We start from the raw sequence: 20,557 nt of genomic DNA, 5'->3' as shown, positions 1-20,557 counted from the left end.
AGTTAACAGGCAAAGACAATGTTGCAATAGAAGCATTGCAAAGATTTTTTAATTTTTTAAAGTAATTTTAAAGATTACAACCATTTATCTGCCTGAGCATTTTCCTCTGCTGTGCTTATGTAGACCTTTCCATGTTATATAGCTTTGCCGCTTTAATCTGAATTCTTTGGTAAGGTCATATTCAACATGCCACACCATCTCACTACTCCCTGTTGACATAACTAAAGGGTGTTGCTGATAAGAGCTTACTTTTCATGCAGAGTTTCACAAAAAGTAGTGTTTGTTTTGTGTGTGGGGCAACCTGTTAAGTCAGCAGTCTGTCTCAATAGACATGGAGTAACACTTCATGTGCCATGGTATGGTTGTATTTATAAAGGCTGTACTTTTAAAGTAATTAAGCATTGTTACGATTCCTGTCAACCATCTACTTCACATACTTTCACTTTTGTTTTCCACTGCAGACTGAAGACCTTGGGTTGTGTGAATCTGGATGATCTGTCTCAGTTTGACAGTCAACTGCAGCTGTCTCTAGCTGCTTGGGGTTACTACTACGAAGACTACATAAAGTTGTCTACAGGCATCAAGATCCTCCAGACGTCAAGGGGGAGTCGTGACCAGGACTACGAGATCCGGCTGGTGCACAGCCTTGCTGGGAGGCGTCTGAATGAGAAGTGGTCGATTGGTGAGATCCTGTTAATTTTCATCCTTGGAATGATTTTAGTTTGGGTTGCTGTATAAGACGTAAATATAAGATGGATTGCACTGTTGCTAAGTGTTTTCACAAATGGTGTTAGCTTAAGTGTTGTAATGTAGTTCAGTGTTGCTTCATCTCTATGTACAGCCAAGTGTCTGTGTGTGTGTCACAGTATTCACTCCTGTTGAGGATAAATGGAGGATAATATAAAACAAATAAATGTTGTAACATTATAGCATCCATCCATCCATTATAGTATCCTAATGAACAACCTTAACCCTTGTTACATTCGTTTTCTTGCCCAGGGTCTGGTTTTCAACTTCCATACTAAAGTTCAAAACTAACCACTTACATCACACAATTTCTTGGCATTTGTTGTTGTTTCATTTGTAAAATATAATGTTAAATATAGTGCCGCTGATGTCCAGCCTGGGGTTATGTAATCATAAAACAACACCTTAAAAAGAACTGAAAGTACAACCATCAAAATGTAACCTGCTGGCTCAGAGTACGAAGTGTGTCTTCATATTAATTATTCATTGGTACAATGTCCACTTGTCTTTTCAGCGGGAGCTCTCATATTTGGCTGTACTGTGGCGCTGTGCTTCTTGATAAGGGACCTCATGTTTTACGTGATTGGTGAGTCCAGTGTTGGCTGTTTGGAATGGGGTGTGGGCGGATTTGGCTGGCCCTGGAACTACGTGACTCATGCTTAGTCTTCCTGCAAGCATATGCTTCAACCGTGACGTGGTACTACCGGTTTTACAAATTGCTTTATAGTATTTGTATAGCCCCAGGATTTGCTGGTCCCAGAAACCTTTGTCAAAATGTTTGCTCTGTTTTAGACGTGAATCAACATATTTCAAAAACAAATAAATACCTTGAGTTTATTGCAAACACAGGTTCCAACAACTTGTCTCCTGTACTTCTTCTCTTCTTGTGGCAGGTGGAATTACTGTTTCCATCATAGCGTTTGTCTTTACCATCAAGTTCCTCTGTGAGCTTGCAGCAAGAGTAGTCAGCTTCCTGCAGAATGAGGATCCAGGGCGACGCGGTGACCGCAGCATTTACGACTATGTCCGGGGCAACTACCTGGACCCACGCTCCTGCAAGGTGTCTTGGGATTGGAAGGAACCGCAGGAAGTGGGGCAGACGATGAGCTTCAGAGTGGAGGTGATAATTGATTCCTAATGTGTTGAAGCCAAAGATGTACTCTGCCTCTTGTTTCTAGTCTCATTGACAGCAGTGTCAAGAATATTTGGCCCGCAAGCTCTGTTCAGAAGTGTAAAATGAGTTCACTGTATTAAATTACACTCCTTTTGTGCTTCTCAGCTGTTCTATAAGAATGGCCAGCCTTTCCCGGCTCATCGGCCTGTGGGACTGAGGGTCAACATCACCCACATTGAATTGGCTCTGGACATCCCTGTTACACAGGAGGTTCTGCAAGAACCAGAGTCCAATGTAGTCAAAGTGGCCTTCACAGTGCGCAAAGCTGGACGCTATGAGGTTGCTGTCAAGCTGGGTGGCCTCAATGTGGCCTACAGCCCTTATTACAAGATATTCCAGCCAGGTAACTCTACTGTGTGTGTGTGTTTTGGATCCAACCCTGTGTTTTGCTGTGTGTAATTATTGATTATTGAAATTATTAAGTTTGTATTGCTGATTGAGTATTTTTCTGTACTTCTGTTTACTTCAGGTACAGTTGTCCCATCCAAAACCAAGATAGCCTACCACTTCTCCACCCTGGTGCTAACAAATGGCCAGCAGCACACTTTGCAGATTGAGCCCAGAGACGAGTATGGAAACCCCACCAGTAACTCCACATCTCTCACAGACGAAGCCAACTACAGCGTCCATGTGCACTCTGTAAGACAACAAACTGCTTTTCTATAATCCATCATACTCTAATTTGGAAGATGTATTTCTTGATTATTACTGTTAAAATGGAAGTCAGCAATTCTTTTCACCCATTTTGTTCAAAATTGCACAGTCACTGGCTTTTACAGCACAACAGAACAGGTTCTTAACGGTTTCCAAACCTCTGAGCTGGGATTCATTTTAGTTTTCCTGTTCTTTCAGCTGGGCACAGTGGACGATGACAGTGTGGAGGAGTACTACAGTAAGTCAGTTTCACTCAACAAGCAGCAGTGCCAGGTTCTGCTCAGACTGACCCTGAGGAAGACAGGCTGCTTCAGGGCCCGCATCTCCTACAAGGAACAGCCGCTCAGCAATGGGGAATTTGACATTATTGTTCTCAGTGGTGAGCAGAAAAATACACTAATATAGATGAAATTGGGCCCAGAAATGCAAATGCAGTGTACGTTTCTAACAATTTTTTAATGCATGGAAGAGATTTGTAGATTTGTTTTTGTTTGCCTGTGATTTCAAAGCCTAACGCATACTCTCATTGTATATTGCAGAGAATGAGAAGGCCTGTGTGGAAAAGAATGTGTCCACTCCAGGCATAAGTATCTACTTTGAGGCATACCTTTACGGCAATGGGAACTACAGCAGTTCCTCATGGCAGTTGCCAGCCTCCTCTTTGCTGGCTCCCCAGAGGAGGCCCTCCATGGGAGAAGAGGAGGATGAGCATGACTCTCCTGTGGAGGGACAACCTGAGAAGGTCAAGAAACCAAAAAAGGTCTACTGTTACACATCGCCAAAGGTAAGCGGCCAGCATATAATGGTTAGGTTTAATTAGTGTTTTTTTTTCTTCTTGTGAATATAAGAAAGTAAGAGATCTTGTATTTGAGAGGGTACTACTCAACATGCGTTAATGTAAGATGACTTTTATGTCAAACAGCAACTATCCGTGAAGGAATTCTACCTGAAAATTATTCCGTGGCGCCTTTTCACCTTTCGAGTATGTCCAGGAACGAAGGTAAGCAAAACTGATGTCATAAAACCCTGGAGAATGGGCCGTTTTTCATTTGGTTTGACAAGCTTACCATATTGTTCTGCTTTCTCTTCAGTTTACCTATTATGGTCCTGACCCGGTTCACAAGTACCTAACTCTAGTGGTGGACGACGGGATACAGCCTCCTGTGGAGCTCAGCTGCAAAGACAGGAACATCATGGCCGCCACCTTCATTCGCTTCCTACACAAGAACATTGGTTTGTTCCAGTCTAATGTGATTACTTTTGCCTTGAGCTGCACTCAGCAAGCTCTGTCTTTTGTGGGGACTGTAGCAGTAATCTGATGGTATTGTCCGCAGGTGGCTCTGAAACGTTCCAAGACAAGGTGAACTTCTTTCAACGTGAACTCAGGCACATCCACTCCAAGAGACCTCGCACCAAGACCTGCCTAAAAATCACTAGACACGCCATTCTAGATTCAGTGAGTGCTGCTTCGCTGTGTTTATAGAGCCGTTTCATAAGCTGTGCACTATGGAAATAGGCATGTATTCATAGCAGTCATGTGGCCCAGTGATAACTCTCTCACTTGTCTGTCCCTCTTGCTGTTGCTCAGTCCCTGAAAGCTACAAGGAACTTCTCGGTGTCCGACTGGAGTAAGAACTTTGAGGTCGTGTTTCAGGATGAGGAAGGTAAACAAAACATCTGAATATAACTGAGTGACATTCAAGGTGTCTTCAGTCTGTGTTTATGAGTTCTTATTCTGTATTGAAAATGTTGTACCGTGATCCTAATGAAAGTTACAGACACAGGTATTCATTAAAGCGACCACACTGCTAAAGCCTTTTGACATTTCTCGGCAGCTCTGGACTGGGGAGGCCCTCGCAGGGAGTGGTTTGAGCTGATATGTAAGACCCTCTTTGACACCTCCAACCAGCTGTTCACCCGCTTCAGCGATAACAACCAGGGCCTTGTAAGTTAGTCTTTTTAACCACTTCCACGTTCAGAACCACTAATGGATGCTTAGTGTCCTCTTAAACTACATGCAGTAAAAAAAATCAAATAAAGAGAGCATTTGCATTCACTTTCCAGGTGCACCCAAACGCTGACCGGCCACCCCACCTGCGTCTAAAGATGTATGAGTTTGCGGGTCGCATCGTAGGGAAGTGCCTGTATGAGTCTGCACTGGGTGGGGCCTACAAACAGCTGGTCCGAGCTCGCTTTACGCGTTCCTTTTTGGCGCAGATCATTGGCCTCAGGATGAACTACAAGGTATGGAAGACAGTACAGGTCATGTTTTGATTGTTTACCTCCTGGTGTCAGCTGGTCCGCCTCATCACTTTAACATTCCTCACAAAGCCTGATTTTGTTTCTTGGCATTATTTATTTCATGGAGAACTAGCCAGCGTGTTTTGCTGTTTATCCAACTTCCTCAGATTTCAAAGCCGAGAACTAAAGCCGACCCAGTCATGCTTTTATCCTTCCACCGAGAAGATGAAGTGCCATGTTTATTTTAAAAACGTCACTTTCCTGTGTTTTCGTTTTATTTTCCACACGCAGTACTTTGAGACGGATGACCAGGAGTTCTACAAAACTAAAGTCTGCTTCATCCTAAACAATGACGTGAGTGAAATGGACCTGGTGTTTGCCGAGGAGAAGTACAGCAAGTCAGGACAGCTGGAGAAGGTGAGGCAACACTTTGGAAAGGAACATCCCCTTTTATCCCTGATGTCATTTCACAGGAGATAGGAGCAATAAACCACACAAAAGAAACCATATTGGCTGTTTGGCAAGCATCTCGATTTTCTTAAAGAGGGGGAGTGGTGAGTTTACATAAAGGTGGATGAGTAGAGTTTGGCATCCGTGGCCCTTTTTAAAACGTTGTTGCTCAGTTATATAATACCACACACTGGCTGTGACTCCCCATGTTGAGTTCAACCTACTTCTTTTTAATTAGATACATATTGCTCCAAACAGAGATTTCTTACTTTTAATTGCCCAAACATTTATACGAATGCTAACAAGTGTGTGACAGCCAAACACACACACTTAGCCATTACTTTGAGACCCACACAATAATAGAATTTTAAACTGGCTCACGTCTTCTGTTGTTTTACTGTTTTATGTATTTTGTCTGACATTTATATCCTGCCTCATGTTCTCTGGCAGGTGGTGGAGCTGATATCAGGGGGAGCTCAGATCGCTGTTACCAATGAAAACAAGATGCATTATCTCAACCTGCTAGCCCAGTACAGACTGGCCAGCCAGGTGAGAGATGAGGTGGAACACTTCCTGAAAGGTAAGGAAACTAGCACAGCTGCAGTCTGCCAGTTTTTGCCAACTCCTCTCATTTGAGATCTCCGGTAATGTGCACGTAATTAGTGTAATTTCCTGATCAATTGCAGGTTTGAACGAACTGGTTCCAGAAAACCTGCTAGCCATATTTGATGAGAATGAGTTGGAGGTATGTGTGATGTTTCTAATAAAATCTTGTTGATGTTTAAAACACCACTGGGTAATTGTAATTTGTTCCTTTTAATGTCTTCAGCTGTTGATGTGTGGCACCGGTGACATAAACGTGCAGGACTTCAAGGCTCACGCTGTGATTGTCGGAGGATCGTGGCACTTCAGAGAGAAAGTATGTCATTGAAATTCTCCATCTCCGTTTTCTTCCAACAGCAGGCCACTGATGAAAATGTCTGAGCATGTTTATTTTTTGTTGCCACAGGTGATGAAGTGGTTCTGGACCGTGGTGTCCAGCTTCACCCAGGAGGAGTTGGCTCGTCTGCTGCAGTTCACCACCGGCTCGTCTCAGCTCCCCCCTGGGGGATTCAACACCCTTTGCCCTTCCTTCCAGATCATCGCTGCCCCCACACACAGCACCCTGCCCACTGCACATACGTGGTGAGTAGGAAAAAAAGGCAGATATACTTAAAGGATGAGACTTTCATGGATGGCAATGTCAGTCTGTCGGTCTAAAGACCTTTATTGTCTCTCTCTCTCTCCCTTGATTCTTGTCGTCTCTCTACTAGAGGCAAAACTGCCCTAAAAAACAATTAAAACATTTTTATTTGTTCAATATTTTGGTTTTACAGAAATCCCATCACCCTCAGCTGTACTTTGTGTTTAATGCTAACATTTTAACATGCTAATACACTTACTTAAGATGGTGAAACGCGGTCATTATACGTATATGTTAACATTGTCATTGTGAACATGTTAGCATGCTGACCGTAGCATTTAGCTCAAGGCATCACTGTTATTAAGTACAGCCTCACAGAGCTGCTAGCATGGCTGTAGACTCTTCCTCTCATTTCCTAAAACTGCTGGGCACTGTAGTTTTTAGCAAACGTTAGTCAAAAAGGCAGTAAATAGTACATTTCTTGTGGACTATTTTCAGTGGCGGATTAATACGTATGTGCTGCTCTCGTGGTATTTACGGCAGCAGGATGGTGTCTATGGTTTATGGTAATTACAAAACATGTCACCCAGCGCAACAGTGCGGCTCATTGATGTGTTTTTAATAGTTCTTGGTTAACAGTGTTGCTCTATGGCACAGAGGAATAAAATATATCAGTCTAGAAAGTATTTACAATAAAGTAATCGTTGGTTTTTGTCTTTTCTTTGGATTTGTTAACGATAAGAAAAATACACCACACTTTCTAATATTTAGATAAGCAAATGTTTTGATCACGTTATATAAATGCTTTATCTGAACATTAACTTGACTCTCTGTGGTTCTCTTTTCTGTCTAGTTTTAACCAGCTGTGCCTCCCTACCTACGACTCCTATGAGGAGCTACATAAGATGTTGAAGCTGGCCATCAGTGAGGGCAGCGAGGGTTTTGGCATGCTCTGACTCACCCATCACTGACACTGCGTTTCCACTTATACAAGAGGAGACCAGCACTGCCCACTCCAGTGCATCGATTCCCTGCATTCATCTGTATTTAACAGGCTTCTCGGCAGAGAATCATCCAGACTCCCTATAAATACTCTCTCAGGATGAGAGGGCGTTACAGGAAGTCCCAGAAGAAAACCGGGACTCACTTATATGAACTCTAGTGCTACTCTATGTATATAAAATATCTCACTTTTGTAAAAAAGGAAACCACGAACTGCTGAAAAAGGTGAGGTTTGGGCTTATTTCTTAATGCTAAAGTTTGCTTAGTTTTATATGTTTGAAAGACAAATGATGCTAGAGCAAAGGCCTTGAGTATTACCATTTAACTGCTTCTTTTGCATTTTGCAAACTGAGGAACACTTAAGTGCAACAGCAGCCTACATGTCATGTGGGTGACGCGTGCATCTACAGCACTTTGGCCTTAATCGATCAGGGACTGATGTGTGTGTATGTAAATATATGATATCGCTCTTTTATTTCAATACTTGTACATACTAGTGTGTATACATAGGTTTTTCATCTGGTTACCTTTTTGATTTGACGTTTAAGGAGAAGGGATTTCTTTAATGTTGCACGTTTGATGGGTTGAGAGTTTATATAATTTCTGTAAGCTTTTTTTGTTTTTCTCTGTCAGAAATGAATGGGTTTTAAAGGAAGCCAAGTAATTTCTATTGTTTATACATGTTTTTAACTTATTGCGTCTTGAAAAGAAATATTTGTGTTGACCCATGCTGTTGAAAATATGTTTGTCTGGAGCGGTAACTGTTTTTGTTATGTTTTATAACCTGCCTTATTCATGCCCTTTGCTTCTGATTGTATCCAGAGAGGTGCGTAGATGAGAGAAGCATAGTAGATAATAATAGGTAATAGTTATATTATGACATTTCTACTAGTACATGCAGGGGTCAATGTGGATGTGAGTGTTGGTTGGAGAGCCCGTATATAACAAACATTTTGTTATATATGCTGTATCCTTTTTTCATTTGCAGCCTTTCATGGGTTTACCTCAGAATCTCCTATGCCACCTTTGCGTCCTCTGACACAGGTGTGTATGTGTTCAAGCACATATACGGCAAAGCATGCACATAGCGTTTGTTCACATTTGTCTCCCTCCAGTCCTGACTGTGCAACCTTTTAGCCATATTATCACACATCCTCAGTAAACTAAAGCATTATATCAGTGGAGATGATACCCTTTATGCTATTGTAAAACTATTTATCATTAATGCTGTTACTGTTGTCAATATTCTGAGCCAACAGAGCTGTTTTCTCTTTTTTTTTTCTGTTCATAATTGTGTAGCAATTCATTTTTGTTGTTCCAGAGTTTACATGTTCATTAGCCATTTTGTAATAGTGTGTGCTGCAAGTCATTGTGTTTGTAGAAAAGTAAAATTCATGTGTAGACTGAAGCGAAAAGAAAACGCTAATGGATGTTTCTTCTCAGTAGTATTTTGATTTGAATATGTTCACGTTCCCCGCAGAGCACTCTGGATGCAGTTTCATTTCTCACATTATTCTCACAGTCGGTAGTAAAAGTTTGACTCGGCCACTAAGAGATTTAATTTCTTAATTGTCGAACGGCAAAGATGTCACAATTTGACTGTAGCTGCTGCAGGTTGGGATGCATTGCGTTGGTTCACCTGAGTCAATACAGCTTCCGCTTGGGATTTTGATGAGTATTTGCTTGTGCTTAAGCCGGCCTTTTAATGTTAAGAGGTTTGGAAGACAGTTTTTGGATTTGTGTTTGTTTGGGTTGTGCAATGTTGACCTGATGTACTGAAGAGAGCAGTCAAAATGTCATAAGTGCTTTTGAGAATGTTTCACTAAGGGTGTGTTTTCAGCACCAATACCAATGGCTGGTATCATATTTATCAGAAGTAGTTGAAGCATTACATGTGTTAGTTGTTCCATTAGATATGACCATTATAAACAAATATGTAAGAGGTCTGTCCTGTAGTTTTATGTTTTGTTTAATGTTTTGCTTTTCATGAGCATTTACCACTGTTTTATGTTTAGATTGTTTCTTGGTTAGATGGCCTGAGTGTGACATTTTTAGCAATGTAGATATTGTGAAATATTTGCCTATGACTCTGAAGCTGGGGTTCTTTTTTCTTTCCTTTTTTTAATGGCAAGCCTCTGCTGATGAATGTTTGAGATTCTCTGCACTGCAGGCCCTTTGTTTGTGGGAATAAAACATGATGGACTAAATTCGTATCACATTCTCTCACGTTTTGTGCATCATGTTTGGTTCGTGTTAAGCAGTGTGATTACACAGCCTTTTTACATGTTCAGACCCGGGTTTGGACTTGGTGTCCAGATAGTGTGTGGTGCTGATACAGACCCATTGTTCATAAACTGGTGTCCAAAAGTTGCTAAGGGTACTTTGAAAAGGGACCAAATGTGCTCTCAACATAATGACTAAGTCAAAAAAATGGTTTGTGGTATAAAAATATCAACGTAGTATCTTAGTTCCTGTAGGAGCTTGGGATAGGTGTGGTATTTGTTGCAATGAAGGCAGAAAGTGAAGTTAAATGTTCTGAAAACTGAGAAACTCAAATGATTTACAGATATAGATTATATGACTATTTTAAAACCATATGAATACATAAAAAGATGTCAGTGTAACTGTCATTTGTATAAGTTCCACTTCATTTCTTGGCCAGCAGAATGCATGTTTTAGACACAAGGGGGCAGTGGCTCTACATGTGACATGAATAGAGGATACGTGCTTCTGCTGTCCTCCCTCAGGACAGCTTAGCAGCAGTAAATGATGAGGAGCTTTCCTGTCTTCAGCTGAGCCTCCACACTTCCAGTCTTCAACATAGAGAGCAGGCCAGATTGAATCCCCTTCATTATAGGCATTTTTGTCATTTCCCCACAACACAGAACACATGAAAATAAACAAAGTTCATTCAAACCTGCTGGTTTCACGTCAGCTGAAGGCGTAATGAAATCAATCTTTTGAGAGCTCTGCTGTGTGTGGAATGTGATAATATCTGACCGTTCCTTTCACCATGAGGAGATGGTGGCATAACTGACAGCCATATCAGCACAAGATGTGATAGGAATACACTCTTGCCCGACTGAATGTTTGCTTCCTGAGTCATACAGTTTCTGATACTCTACCAGTAAAAATCCTTTTTTAATTGCTTTGCTTGAAGGCTGTGGACATGCGGCCCCATGGCCCTCCATGCTACACCCACATGGTCCTGGCGTGTCTCCTCACACTGTGGTCTGAACACTATCAGGAGCAGGCAGAAAGGCATCTTGAAGTACTTGGAGGCAGGAGTCCAGTTATTTGGTCTTGGCATGCACCTGTGGATTTGCATAATGGTCTCTCTCAAATTTCCCCCAGGAATGCTTGCTAAAGAGGGACCACAAATCAGAAAGTCATCCTCTGGCGCTCACTAAGACTAATGTACCATGTTGGAACAGTTGTCCTTCCCCAGAGAACCTGAGGGAGATCGCTCAGCAACAATGCTGTGCATTTTTGTAAATTCATCTGATGATACTAATTCTCTGGGAAAACATGTTTTTCTGACAAATTTTCCATGTACTATTCCATAAACATCTCCAGACCTGACTGCAGCTCGATTTTGGGGTTCGGGGGTTGCCAAGTTCCACAGGGAGTCAATTTATGGGTGGTTCTCCTCAACCAAAGAATTTACATAATTGAAAATGCAGTGCCTCATTTCCCATCTCTGAGTCAGACACCCTGCCTCTGAGGGGATGTCCGTCAGTTCCACTGATCAAAGATAATTGTCCGCAGACAGTGATCTTCACAGGGTAGACAACACAAATGTGGCACGCCATAAGTATCTTTAGAACATGACCGCTCTCCCTCCTTCCTGCTAAACAGCCGTGGGGTTGTCTGCTTCCCATTCCAACATGCAGGTCCTCATTACCTGATTGGACGCCACTGATTAACTGCCAACTGGATTGGCTGCAGGTATTCATCATCTGTGATGATTGGGCCGATTTAGAGGCCAATCTTAATCAGGGTTGTAGAAGGACAGGAGAGCATCGCTCCAGCAGCAGACCTGGACTGAAGTTCTCCCCAGGAAGTTTACCCTTCACTGTATAGTGTACTGACTTCATGTCACATGCGAAAGGTTCGTCAGGCCTCAGTCCAAACACTGGCAAACATCAGGTCTGTGTGTGAGCATGTGAAGTCCTCCTCCAGGATGAAGAAGAAGAGTTCTCTTGCTCCTTTCGCAATGGCTGACTTAAATGACTTTGACTGTTTGGCTTTTTGAGGGGAATTTCTTCCTCAGCCGTGTCTTCTGCAGTTGCCCTATCAGGGTCTAAACTGGCTCCCTTTATGACTGGTGACAGTGTGGTTCTGCAATCGACATGGTCGAGGATTATGGGGAAAACGGCTGTGAAAAATGCACATCCCAGTGATGACAATGGTCTGGCAACTAAGTGCAGCAAAGGAATGTATGGATGGGATGCTGCTGCTGATTAAAGACATTTTTCCCCCCATCTCTTGATATTTCACAGATTCTCTGTTGCTCCTATCAATCCTCTGTGATTTAAGTGCTGAGACCTGGCTCTCAACACCCGAGCTGGGATGCTGTGAGTCCACACTGAACAACATGTACAAGCTGCCACACACAGATGAAAAGGCCTCATTAAAATACATTCCTCTATCAGAAACAGGATTGCCAACACATGGTTTGTTTTGAAAATGATATAAATGTCTGTGCGTACAGCTGAGGTCAGAGACAAGCAGAAGCTTACAGCCACAAGCAGTCTTGGAAAACTGCTATCGTGGAGATTAAGTGTCCCCCAGCTGATGGCTGTCTATGTTATATATGATGTTGGAGAGATTCACGGGGTTAGTTGTCCTGCTGGGATGTGCAGCTGTATTATATTCAGTGTGTCTGCAAACATTTCAGTCCTTATATTTCCTCTGTAAAGACAGGGCCTCTAATGTAGACTGTCCAACTGTCTGACAACAACAAAGCCGCTCCACCCTTATTGTCAGTATGGTTGTCACCATAGCAGGTAAGAATAGGCTGTGAAGTGGGATTCATTATGATGTCTGTCTGTAAGTGTACAGTGGACGTGCAGCAAACATTCAGTGCAGAGGAATTTTTTCTTCATGGCCCCCAGAAGATGAATCCTACTGACCGGTGATCCCCTGACTTTTCCTGTGGCATTATCAGCTGGTCCCTTATTCTCTGAAGTATCTCAACACCTATTAGATGGACTGGCATCACATTTTGTACAGACATTCATCGTTCCCAGAGGATGAAGCTTAATCACTTTGTTGATTCCCTGACTTTTCCTCTCGCGCCACCATGAGATTTTATACCAAATGTTTCAACAACTATTGGGTGAATTTCCATGACATTTGGCACAAAGATCTTTGAAGGGCAGATGACTGGATAGACAGGTAGATGAGACTTTAATGACCCCCACAGGATGAATGTAATAACTTTGGCCATCCCTTAACCTTTGATCTAGCGCCGTCATCAGGTGACTATTTGAATTTCCAAGACTCTGGATTATGCATTTAGCTCAAAGCACTGCTTTGCCTAAGTACAGCCTCACAGAGCTGCTAGATTGGCTGTAGACTCCTAGTCTCGTCTGCTCATAAACTCCCCCATGTCAAATTGTCCCTTTTACTGTACATGCATGTAAAATTCTTCATACGGTTCCTGAACCATGGAGAGGAACAGGGTGGTTTACAGCACATTCTTCCAATGTGATGAAAAGCTGCATAGCTCTGGCTTAGGGTCACAAGGTCAGGACCAAAGTCACTGTCATTAATCCTGACTCCCACATATGAACAGAAAAATAAGCAAGACTTGATGGGCTGCTTGATGGGAGGGTGGTTGGCACTGGCCTTCTTTCCAACCACAGCCACTGCAAGCCAGTAAAGAGCTCCAGGCCACTGGGTTGATCCTGAGCACTATAACTCCTCAACAGGCCAGGCTCTGTCTCCAAGCAAATCTGGCTCTACCAAGGGGTCATATTTGGTCATACATCAGCATGGACTGAGCCAGGATGCGTTTGTGGCTCTGTCCAGCCTCTAGTGCGTGTGTTGAAGCACAAACTGCTTTATGAATTATTAAGAATACTTTGCAAAGATCTTTGAATGATAGATGACTGGACAGGCAGGTAAATGAAACTTGAAATGTGTGGACATTCAAAGAGTGTAACTATAGATTAAAAATACTGTGTGTTTGTATTAGATTTAACTTTGAACAAGTCTGATGTTAAGTTACCTTCCTGCTGTGCCTGAACCTAATAAAATAGCTGGACCTGGAGTATCCCACAGCACCACACCACACTACCTAAGGCTCAGTACTTTTGAATGAACCGCTGTGTTGGTCTGTGGTTTGGACCACATCACAACAATGAAGGAAGTTCTACAGCTTTTAGTCATCTTTTGAGCTTAAAATCATCATAGAGTTTGTCAACCCAGAGGGGAATTCATTCATTCATACTTTCTCCAGTTAGAGGATGAGGTTTTAAATAGGTTTCACTGACCACAACTGTGCAACCACAACAATAGTAGCCACATCTGGTCTGCACATGTGCCATCTCTCATTGTGTGCAGATGAGCAATGGCCAGCTTACAGTGTGTTTACAGTGCAGAGCCACATATCTTACCTTCACCTCTGTGCTGTGAAGTCCAATCTGTTGAGAGAAAAACAGTTTGACAGCAGCATCAAAGACAGGATGTTAATAGGATTTTGCACTCGCACACGTTTAGCTTGGCTCAGAGAGGCCGGTGTGTGAAAGTCTAAGCTGGCACCACACGCCACACTACATACTGTTAAATTTACTCAAGGGGAACTGCCAGGAGCCAGTGAGTTAGAGATGTGGATGTAAGAAAAGAGAGGTACAGCACACCTGCTGGAAACTGCTGATTGAGAGGAAGCGTGTTCCTGTCCACGGTGGTGATCTCTGCCAAGAGATGGTCGTCACTGTAGGGACCACCCTGATGAGAGAGGGGAACAGGGTGAGGCTCTGTTCGGACTGACAGAAAGATTGACTGCATCCTATCAGCTGCTGCTTCCCAAACGTGCCCAGCTCTCAGTTTAGATAATGGCAGGCCGCCGCTTAAACCCTTTGAAAAAGAGACTGCGTGTTTTAAGCCTGATTTCATTTCAGCTATGTTCTCTGAATAGCAGATTCACATGACTCCTCTGGACAGTCATTGCTGCATGTAAAAGTCGAATTCAGTGTATGTAATCATGAGGAATAAGCTACACAACATGATATTTTCCACAAATCTTTCCTTCCCATAAAGTTATCAGGTTCAAGGTGCAAGACAGCCTGAAGAGGATATGATGTAATTCACCCGGGCTCCTCTCTGCTTTCTGTGTTAGCACTGCGGGTCATGGCAAGAGTCCCTTCCTGTTTAAGGGTGTCAGCCACCCAACGGGATGATGAGGATACCATCCAGGACACTCTGGGGAGGACATTAAAGGCCAGAAACAAGTGAAGACATGAGAGAGGCCACGGACATGGCAGAGAGTGTTTGCTTTGCTCTGGGTGTGAGCTATGCGAGGATCTGCCTGTATATTTTTCTTTTTATGGTGACTGGTTGCAACAAGGTTCTGTAGAGGAACCCCATCAAGGGTCACCATACTGCTACACTAAAAATATCAGGGAGAAACAAATCTGTATTTTTAACTGTACCTTTAAAGCATGTGAGGTTAAAGGCCTTATGCTTCTTCTCATTTTCTGAACACATGACTTTGACAGATTTGTTTACATGAAGAGAAATATGACTCATCCTCTTTGAGTACTTTCAAAGAAAAGAGTCATTTGTGTTTCATGATATAGGCGAGATAAGTTACTTGGGGTCTTTGTGAGCAATTATTCGAAGATAAGAGCCATGTGGCGCTGACAAAACAAAGAATTGCATTTGTGCTTCACAGTTTTTAACAGACACATCAAAGTAAAACTGAACAGAATGCAACAGGCTGTGATTGAGATCCAAAAGGGGAAAGGGTTTGTTGCCGTGAAATGTCTGCATGAGGTCAGTCAAAGCAAATACATATTCCTGCTCTGGGCTGATAGGTAGAGGAGAGACATGCATGACATGCCTCTGATTTGTTTGCTTCATTTGGACAAACCTGAGGAACAGGGAAGAAGGCCCACTGCTGACGCTGTCCAGGCTGTGAAACCCTGTGAACACAAAAACACTCCATATTCATTGTTCATCTTCTGCCATTACACTGTCATAATAATCAATCACATTGGCTGTTAAGATTTCCCAGCATTACCCCTTCCAATTAGCCAACATATTTCACGGACCTGATCCGTGAATCCCCCAGTTTTCGAAGGCGTCCATTCCAGACCGCCGTCATCATTTCAAAGCCCGTATCCCATTGCTCCACAAGGACATACAGATTTAGTCAGATATCCAACATTGTCCATGGACTGCGGTTGAGATATTTTCCATCCACTGAATTAATCTGTGATCTTGTTGCAGTTATTAGAGAATGCAACAGCAAGACTTTTGTGGCGAAGTAAACATTACATCAGCAAAGAATTTGCCCAGAAAGATTTATCCAAGGAGGTTTTGCATGGAAATAAACTTCCAAGTAAACACAGTATGTAACACTTAAATTTTGTCAAAATTCACAGACACCCTGTATTTATTACCACATAAATATGAAAACCTTCCATTTTCTGTCTGCTGCTAAGTATGAAAATGACATAATAAAGGCTGTTGCGCAACTAAAGGAGTGACTGGGTGTTTGCGACAGGGAGATTGAGCTATTTTCTGTTTAGGTTTGTGATTAACGGCCCCCAGGTTGCCTCCAGATGTGGCTTGGCCTCAGACACACACAGAGTCAATTTTTTGATCAATTCACCAATAAAAGAGTGACCCTACGTGACACTATCCATCATCATAGGGGATGACGCAGTGATCTAATAAGTAGATCCGACTCCTCGCTGCAAACATGGAATCAGTCTTTATGCTAAATGGTGGACAGATGGTCGGGGCCCTCTGCAAGCAATCACAGCCAATGATTACCAAATTTCTCATCACACACTATCAACTGGTGAGAGGAAAACAATAAGGTGGTGGAGAAACAGTAGTAGGACTAACAGGAATTTGACCATCACAGCCTGTAATATTAGCCAGGCCTTTGTGGATAATATCATTGACTGCATCTGTCTTTGCTGTTTGGTGAGAGCGCCACAGAATCTGTTTATTTTCAGAGGGAGGCTTAAAATATTCTGGATCAATCCACAAACAACAAACAAGAGACTGGGTTGTTTATGAATATCAGCTACACCCGGCCATTGCATTCTCCGTTTGCCCATCATGAAATCCACTGCAGCCTTAGACAATTTCCAAACCAAAAACCTGTTAGAGAACAAAATGTGCAAGATTTTAAACTCTGAAATCTATCTAAACATCCCACGCAGAATGGACTTATATCAAGGCCTGTCATGCAAGTCTTAATATACAAGCCCTGTGATTAATTCCGTCTAGGTTATCTTATCTTGAGGGCCAACGCAGTTAAGTGGAAACAGTTGAAGGACAATTTGATGGCGTTATCGTTTCGCTAACAGCTCTTGATGATTGTCATGTCCGTCATCATGTATTTCTCTACTGAGCTGTCATGCTGTTTTTATTCATTTAGTAATTTACCTCTTTGTTAGATAAACAATGGTCCAGACAGTGCCAAGACTCTCCATGAAGAAAGGAAGCTGGGTACTCATTCCGGAGAGGAAGGAGAAGGAGAGCACTTTGAGATGACAGAAACAACAGGGGATCAGTTATCATGCTCAATTCACACCATAATGACAGAGTGATAAAGTACAACCTTGATATGCTCTTGTGTTTTCATATTTCATTACATTATATATTACTGGTGTCTTGCATCTTAACATTTGTCACAGAAAACAAACCAAAGCTCCCACAGTGGAAAACCCCTGATCTTATCTCTGGATTGTATTGACTTTAATTCTTTAAATGAAAAAGCTGCTCTTGTAGTTGGTTGATAGATGTGATACAGTTGCAGCTCACATATGAGAAACAGTGGTGGAATGTAAAGACGTACATTTAATTAAGTAGCAGCTTACATTTCACTACATTTATGAGGGAAATATTATACTTTTTACTCCACTACTTTTACCTGACAGCTATAGCTACTAGTTGCTTTGCATATTATAGGAATACTCAACATTTCTTGCTGAGAGTTGGATGAGAAGATTGATGCCACTCTGTCAGACTGTCTGTTAAAATGAAGCTACGGCCAGTAGCCGTTTAGCTTAGCTTCGCACAAAGATTGGGAAAAGTCTTATTAGCTAGCCAAGAACGTTTTTACACTTTGTTTTTTCTTACGGATTAAACAAACAAAATATAACTTGTTAATTAGTGAGCTTTAGAGGTGCTAGTAGGTCGATTTTGTTTCCCCATGCTTCCAGTCTTTGTGCCATGCTAAGCTAACCAACTGTTGGCTGTAGTCGTATATTTACCTGACAGGCATGAGAGTGCCATCAATCTTCTCATCTGAATCTTGGCAAGAAAGCAAATAAGCTATTTCCCAAAATGCGAAACTGTTCGTTGAAGTTTTAACATGTAAAGCCTATAAGTTTATAAAATATGATGCATTGTTACAGATTAAAAATCCCAAATAGTTCAAATTTGCTTAGTTTCTTTTAGCCCAGCTGCAACATTAAAGTGCTGCTTACATAAATGCATCAGTAAAAGCTTTTGATACTTTAAGTATACTTTCGTACTTTTAATTAAGTAAAGTTTTAAATGTCAGATTTTTACTTTAAGTGGAGTATTTCTGAATTGCCATTCTGCTACTTTTACCTAAGTAAGAGATCTGAATACTTCTTCCACCACTGATGAGAAAATAAGAGCCTGATGGCAGAGATTATCATCTAGTTGCTGGTTTACATTCCATGACCTGCTGGGAAAATAATTTTGAGCAAGTGAATAATGAACACCCTTCAGTCTCTTAGATGCCCTTGGGCAAGGCATTTAGCCCTGGGCTGGTGTGAATGTGCACTGCTATGTGAGTGTGAAGCGCATACTGCACACATTCAGTCAGCTTTCACTGGACAAATAAAGGTTGAAATATAATATGCATTGCTTGACTCGCCAGTCACAATTCAACAGTATTTATCCAACACCAATTCCACAAACTAAAGTATCTAATGTATTTCACATACTTTACTCCCCGACCTGATGGTAAATGATGTGCAGTAGGTGACCGTTGGGTCATGTATGGAGATGCGTTGCTTATGATGCCATGTGAAGTCACGAGGATCAGCAGGATAAGTAAACTCTCCTCTTCTGGCACTTGAGGCTGTTTAGCAGCATGTCTGTCTGCGGGCTTATTAAAACTTGGCTCCCTAATGAACATTCGCCCTTGAAGCCTGCTGAGTGCTTAGTGCTGCTCAGGAGACGGGGCTCTGGACACACGGGGCCTCTCTTCCTGCTCCCTACGGAGCGCTCGAGTATAAAACTCAGCTGTACCGGCAGGCTGGGGTAGAGTCATATAAACACTTTTACATTACAGTGAACTGGAATGTTAACAAAAGACAGTCCACAGAATACATTCTGTGGTTCCTCCTCCGTGCTTTATTTCTGCGGAAATTAATTGTGAGAGCACTGTTATTGGCTCCACGACTGTTTTTTGTTTATAGTTTTGTCGTTGTCATTTTGTCATCTTTGCCTTTGGGTGATTTAAACCCCACTGCTGCAGCATGGGAGAGTGGGAAGAAAAGGCAGTTCCACATGGGCTGCCTGAGACTCTGCAACTATGCCATGACTTCACACTCCACTGTGAACAGGCCAATTTATGTGTGTGTGTGTGTGTGTGTGTGTGTGTGTGTGTGAGTGAGTGAGTGTGTTTGTGTGTGAACACTGGACAAAGTTGAGTGTGGCGAAGGCTTGTAGACAATGTTGCACAATAACACGTCCAGCCCAACAGCTCCCTCAGGGGCGTGATTTACGAGCTGGGCAGTGATGTGAAACGTCCAGGAACTGAAGCCTGCTTAACAGACATGGAAATCCCATTCTGAATAATCTATGTATCTATCTATCTATCTATCTATCTATCTATCTATCTATCTATCTATCTATCTATCTATCCCATTGAACTTCTGTGGTGCTAAGATGAGTTCGACACAAAAATAAAAAAGCAGTTCAAAGAGATTCCACAAAAGTGCCATGATGAATGGGGCAGTTTTGCGAAACATCTGTCAGAGGCCTTGGTGTCTGTCTGCCCGGGGGGCTCTTGCAGACAGGTCAGCGCAGTCAGAGAGGCTTCCTCCCTGAGCCTCACATGCCCATTCTTCCCCTCAGTCCTGTCCCATGGATCCCATGGTCATAACAAGGTTTCATTGATGGCCGTCTCACCGGCTGGACTGAAGTTTGGTCTTTGTTATATGCTGCTGTTGATGTTACCCTATTGACCCTCGCACTGGAGGGATCCCCACCCAACTTTGGTGACTGACAATTAGAGAAAGCCTGTGGCAGAAAACACTTTGAAGTCATCTCGGCTAATTGTTGTGTCATCCCCTTTTTCCTTGAAGTGTGCTTGCGGTAAACGGGACGCAGGTTACGGCAGGCCAATGGTTTGTTCTGACTAAATGGACTATGGGGAAAAGGTTTAATGGATTGAAAAATAACAAATTTATCATGCTTAATAGGAAGCTATTCAGGTCGAATTGACCTCATGCGGGGGGTTAAATCGCATCATAACTTTCTGGCGCTCGACCTTCACTGTTAATTGGGGGCAGTGAAGAAGATTTTTCATTCACCTAACTGTTGCTGAAGAGAGCACATGATTCTCTGCTCACAGCTAACCAAGCATGAGGCTGAGACCAGCAGCCATCAAACATGAACATTACATGAAACTGAACTCTACATATGGGAAGGAGAACACTGCTTGAAAACACAGCTAGCAATTAGTTTGGCCCGAACTACGGCCCCATACCAAATTGTTGTGCTGTCGGAGGCTGGAAGGCACGTGTCATCAGTGAGTCAACCAGCAAATGTGGTTTATGCATCATCCATTCCCAGCAGTAAAGGTAAACACATCTTAACCTGTATTACTCAACAGACTGCAGTCTAATATCAAAATAACTGACAATTTGGTAAATCTT

General features: G+C 42.4%; 1 protein-coding gene across 2 annotated transcripts; it reads left to right on the top strand.

The window, feature by feature from the left end:
• The first annotated feature begins 604 nt into the window (after positions 1-604).
• arel1 (apoptosis resistant E3 ubiquitin protein ligase 1) lies at positions 605-7,969 on the top strand. Of its 2 annotated transcripts, XM_070920397.1 has the most exons (19): positions 605-682; positions 1,262-1,333; positions 1,641-1,867; positions 2,027-2,264; positions 2,391-2,560; positions 2,774-2,954; positions 3,115-3,359; positions 3,498-3,575; positions 3,667-3,808; positions 3,910-4,031; positions 4,164-4,239; positions 4,411-4,520; positions 4,640-4,819; positions 5,108-5,233; positions 5,717-5,846; positions 5,953-6,011; positions 6,096-6,185; positions 6,276-6,451; positions 7,303-7,969. In XM_070920397.1, exons 2-19 carry the CDS (start codon positions 1,318-1,320, stop codon positions 7,403-7,405), a joined length of 2,469 nt encoding a protein of 822 aa, XP_070776498.1. In that variant the 5' UTR covers positions 605-682; positions 1,262-1,317; the 3' UTR covers positions 7,406-7,969. The 2 variants fall into 2 exon arrangements, with proteins under 2 accessions (XP_070776498.1, XP_070776499.1); XM_070920398.1 differs by lacking the exon at positions 605-682 and having other exon boundaries at positions 1,318-1,333; positions 1,641-1,837.
• The last annotated feature ends 12,588 nt before the right edge of the window (positions 7,970-20,557 follow it).

Source organism: Enoplosus armatus, chromosome 15 (assembly GCF_043641665.1).
Source record: "Enoplosus armatus isolate fEnoArm2 chromosome 15, fEnoArm2.hap1, whole genome shotgun sequence".
Taxonomy (NCBI): domain Eukaryota; kingdom Metazoa; phylum Chordata; class Actinopteri; order Centrarchiformes; family Enoplosidae; genus Enoplosus; species Enoplosus armatus.
This window is presented reverse-complemented; position numbering and strand designations above follow the sequence as displayed.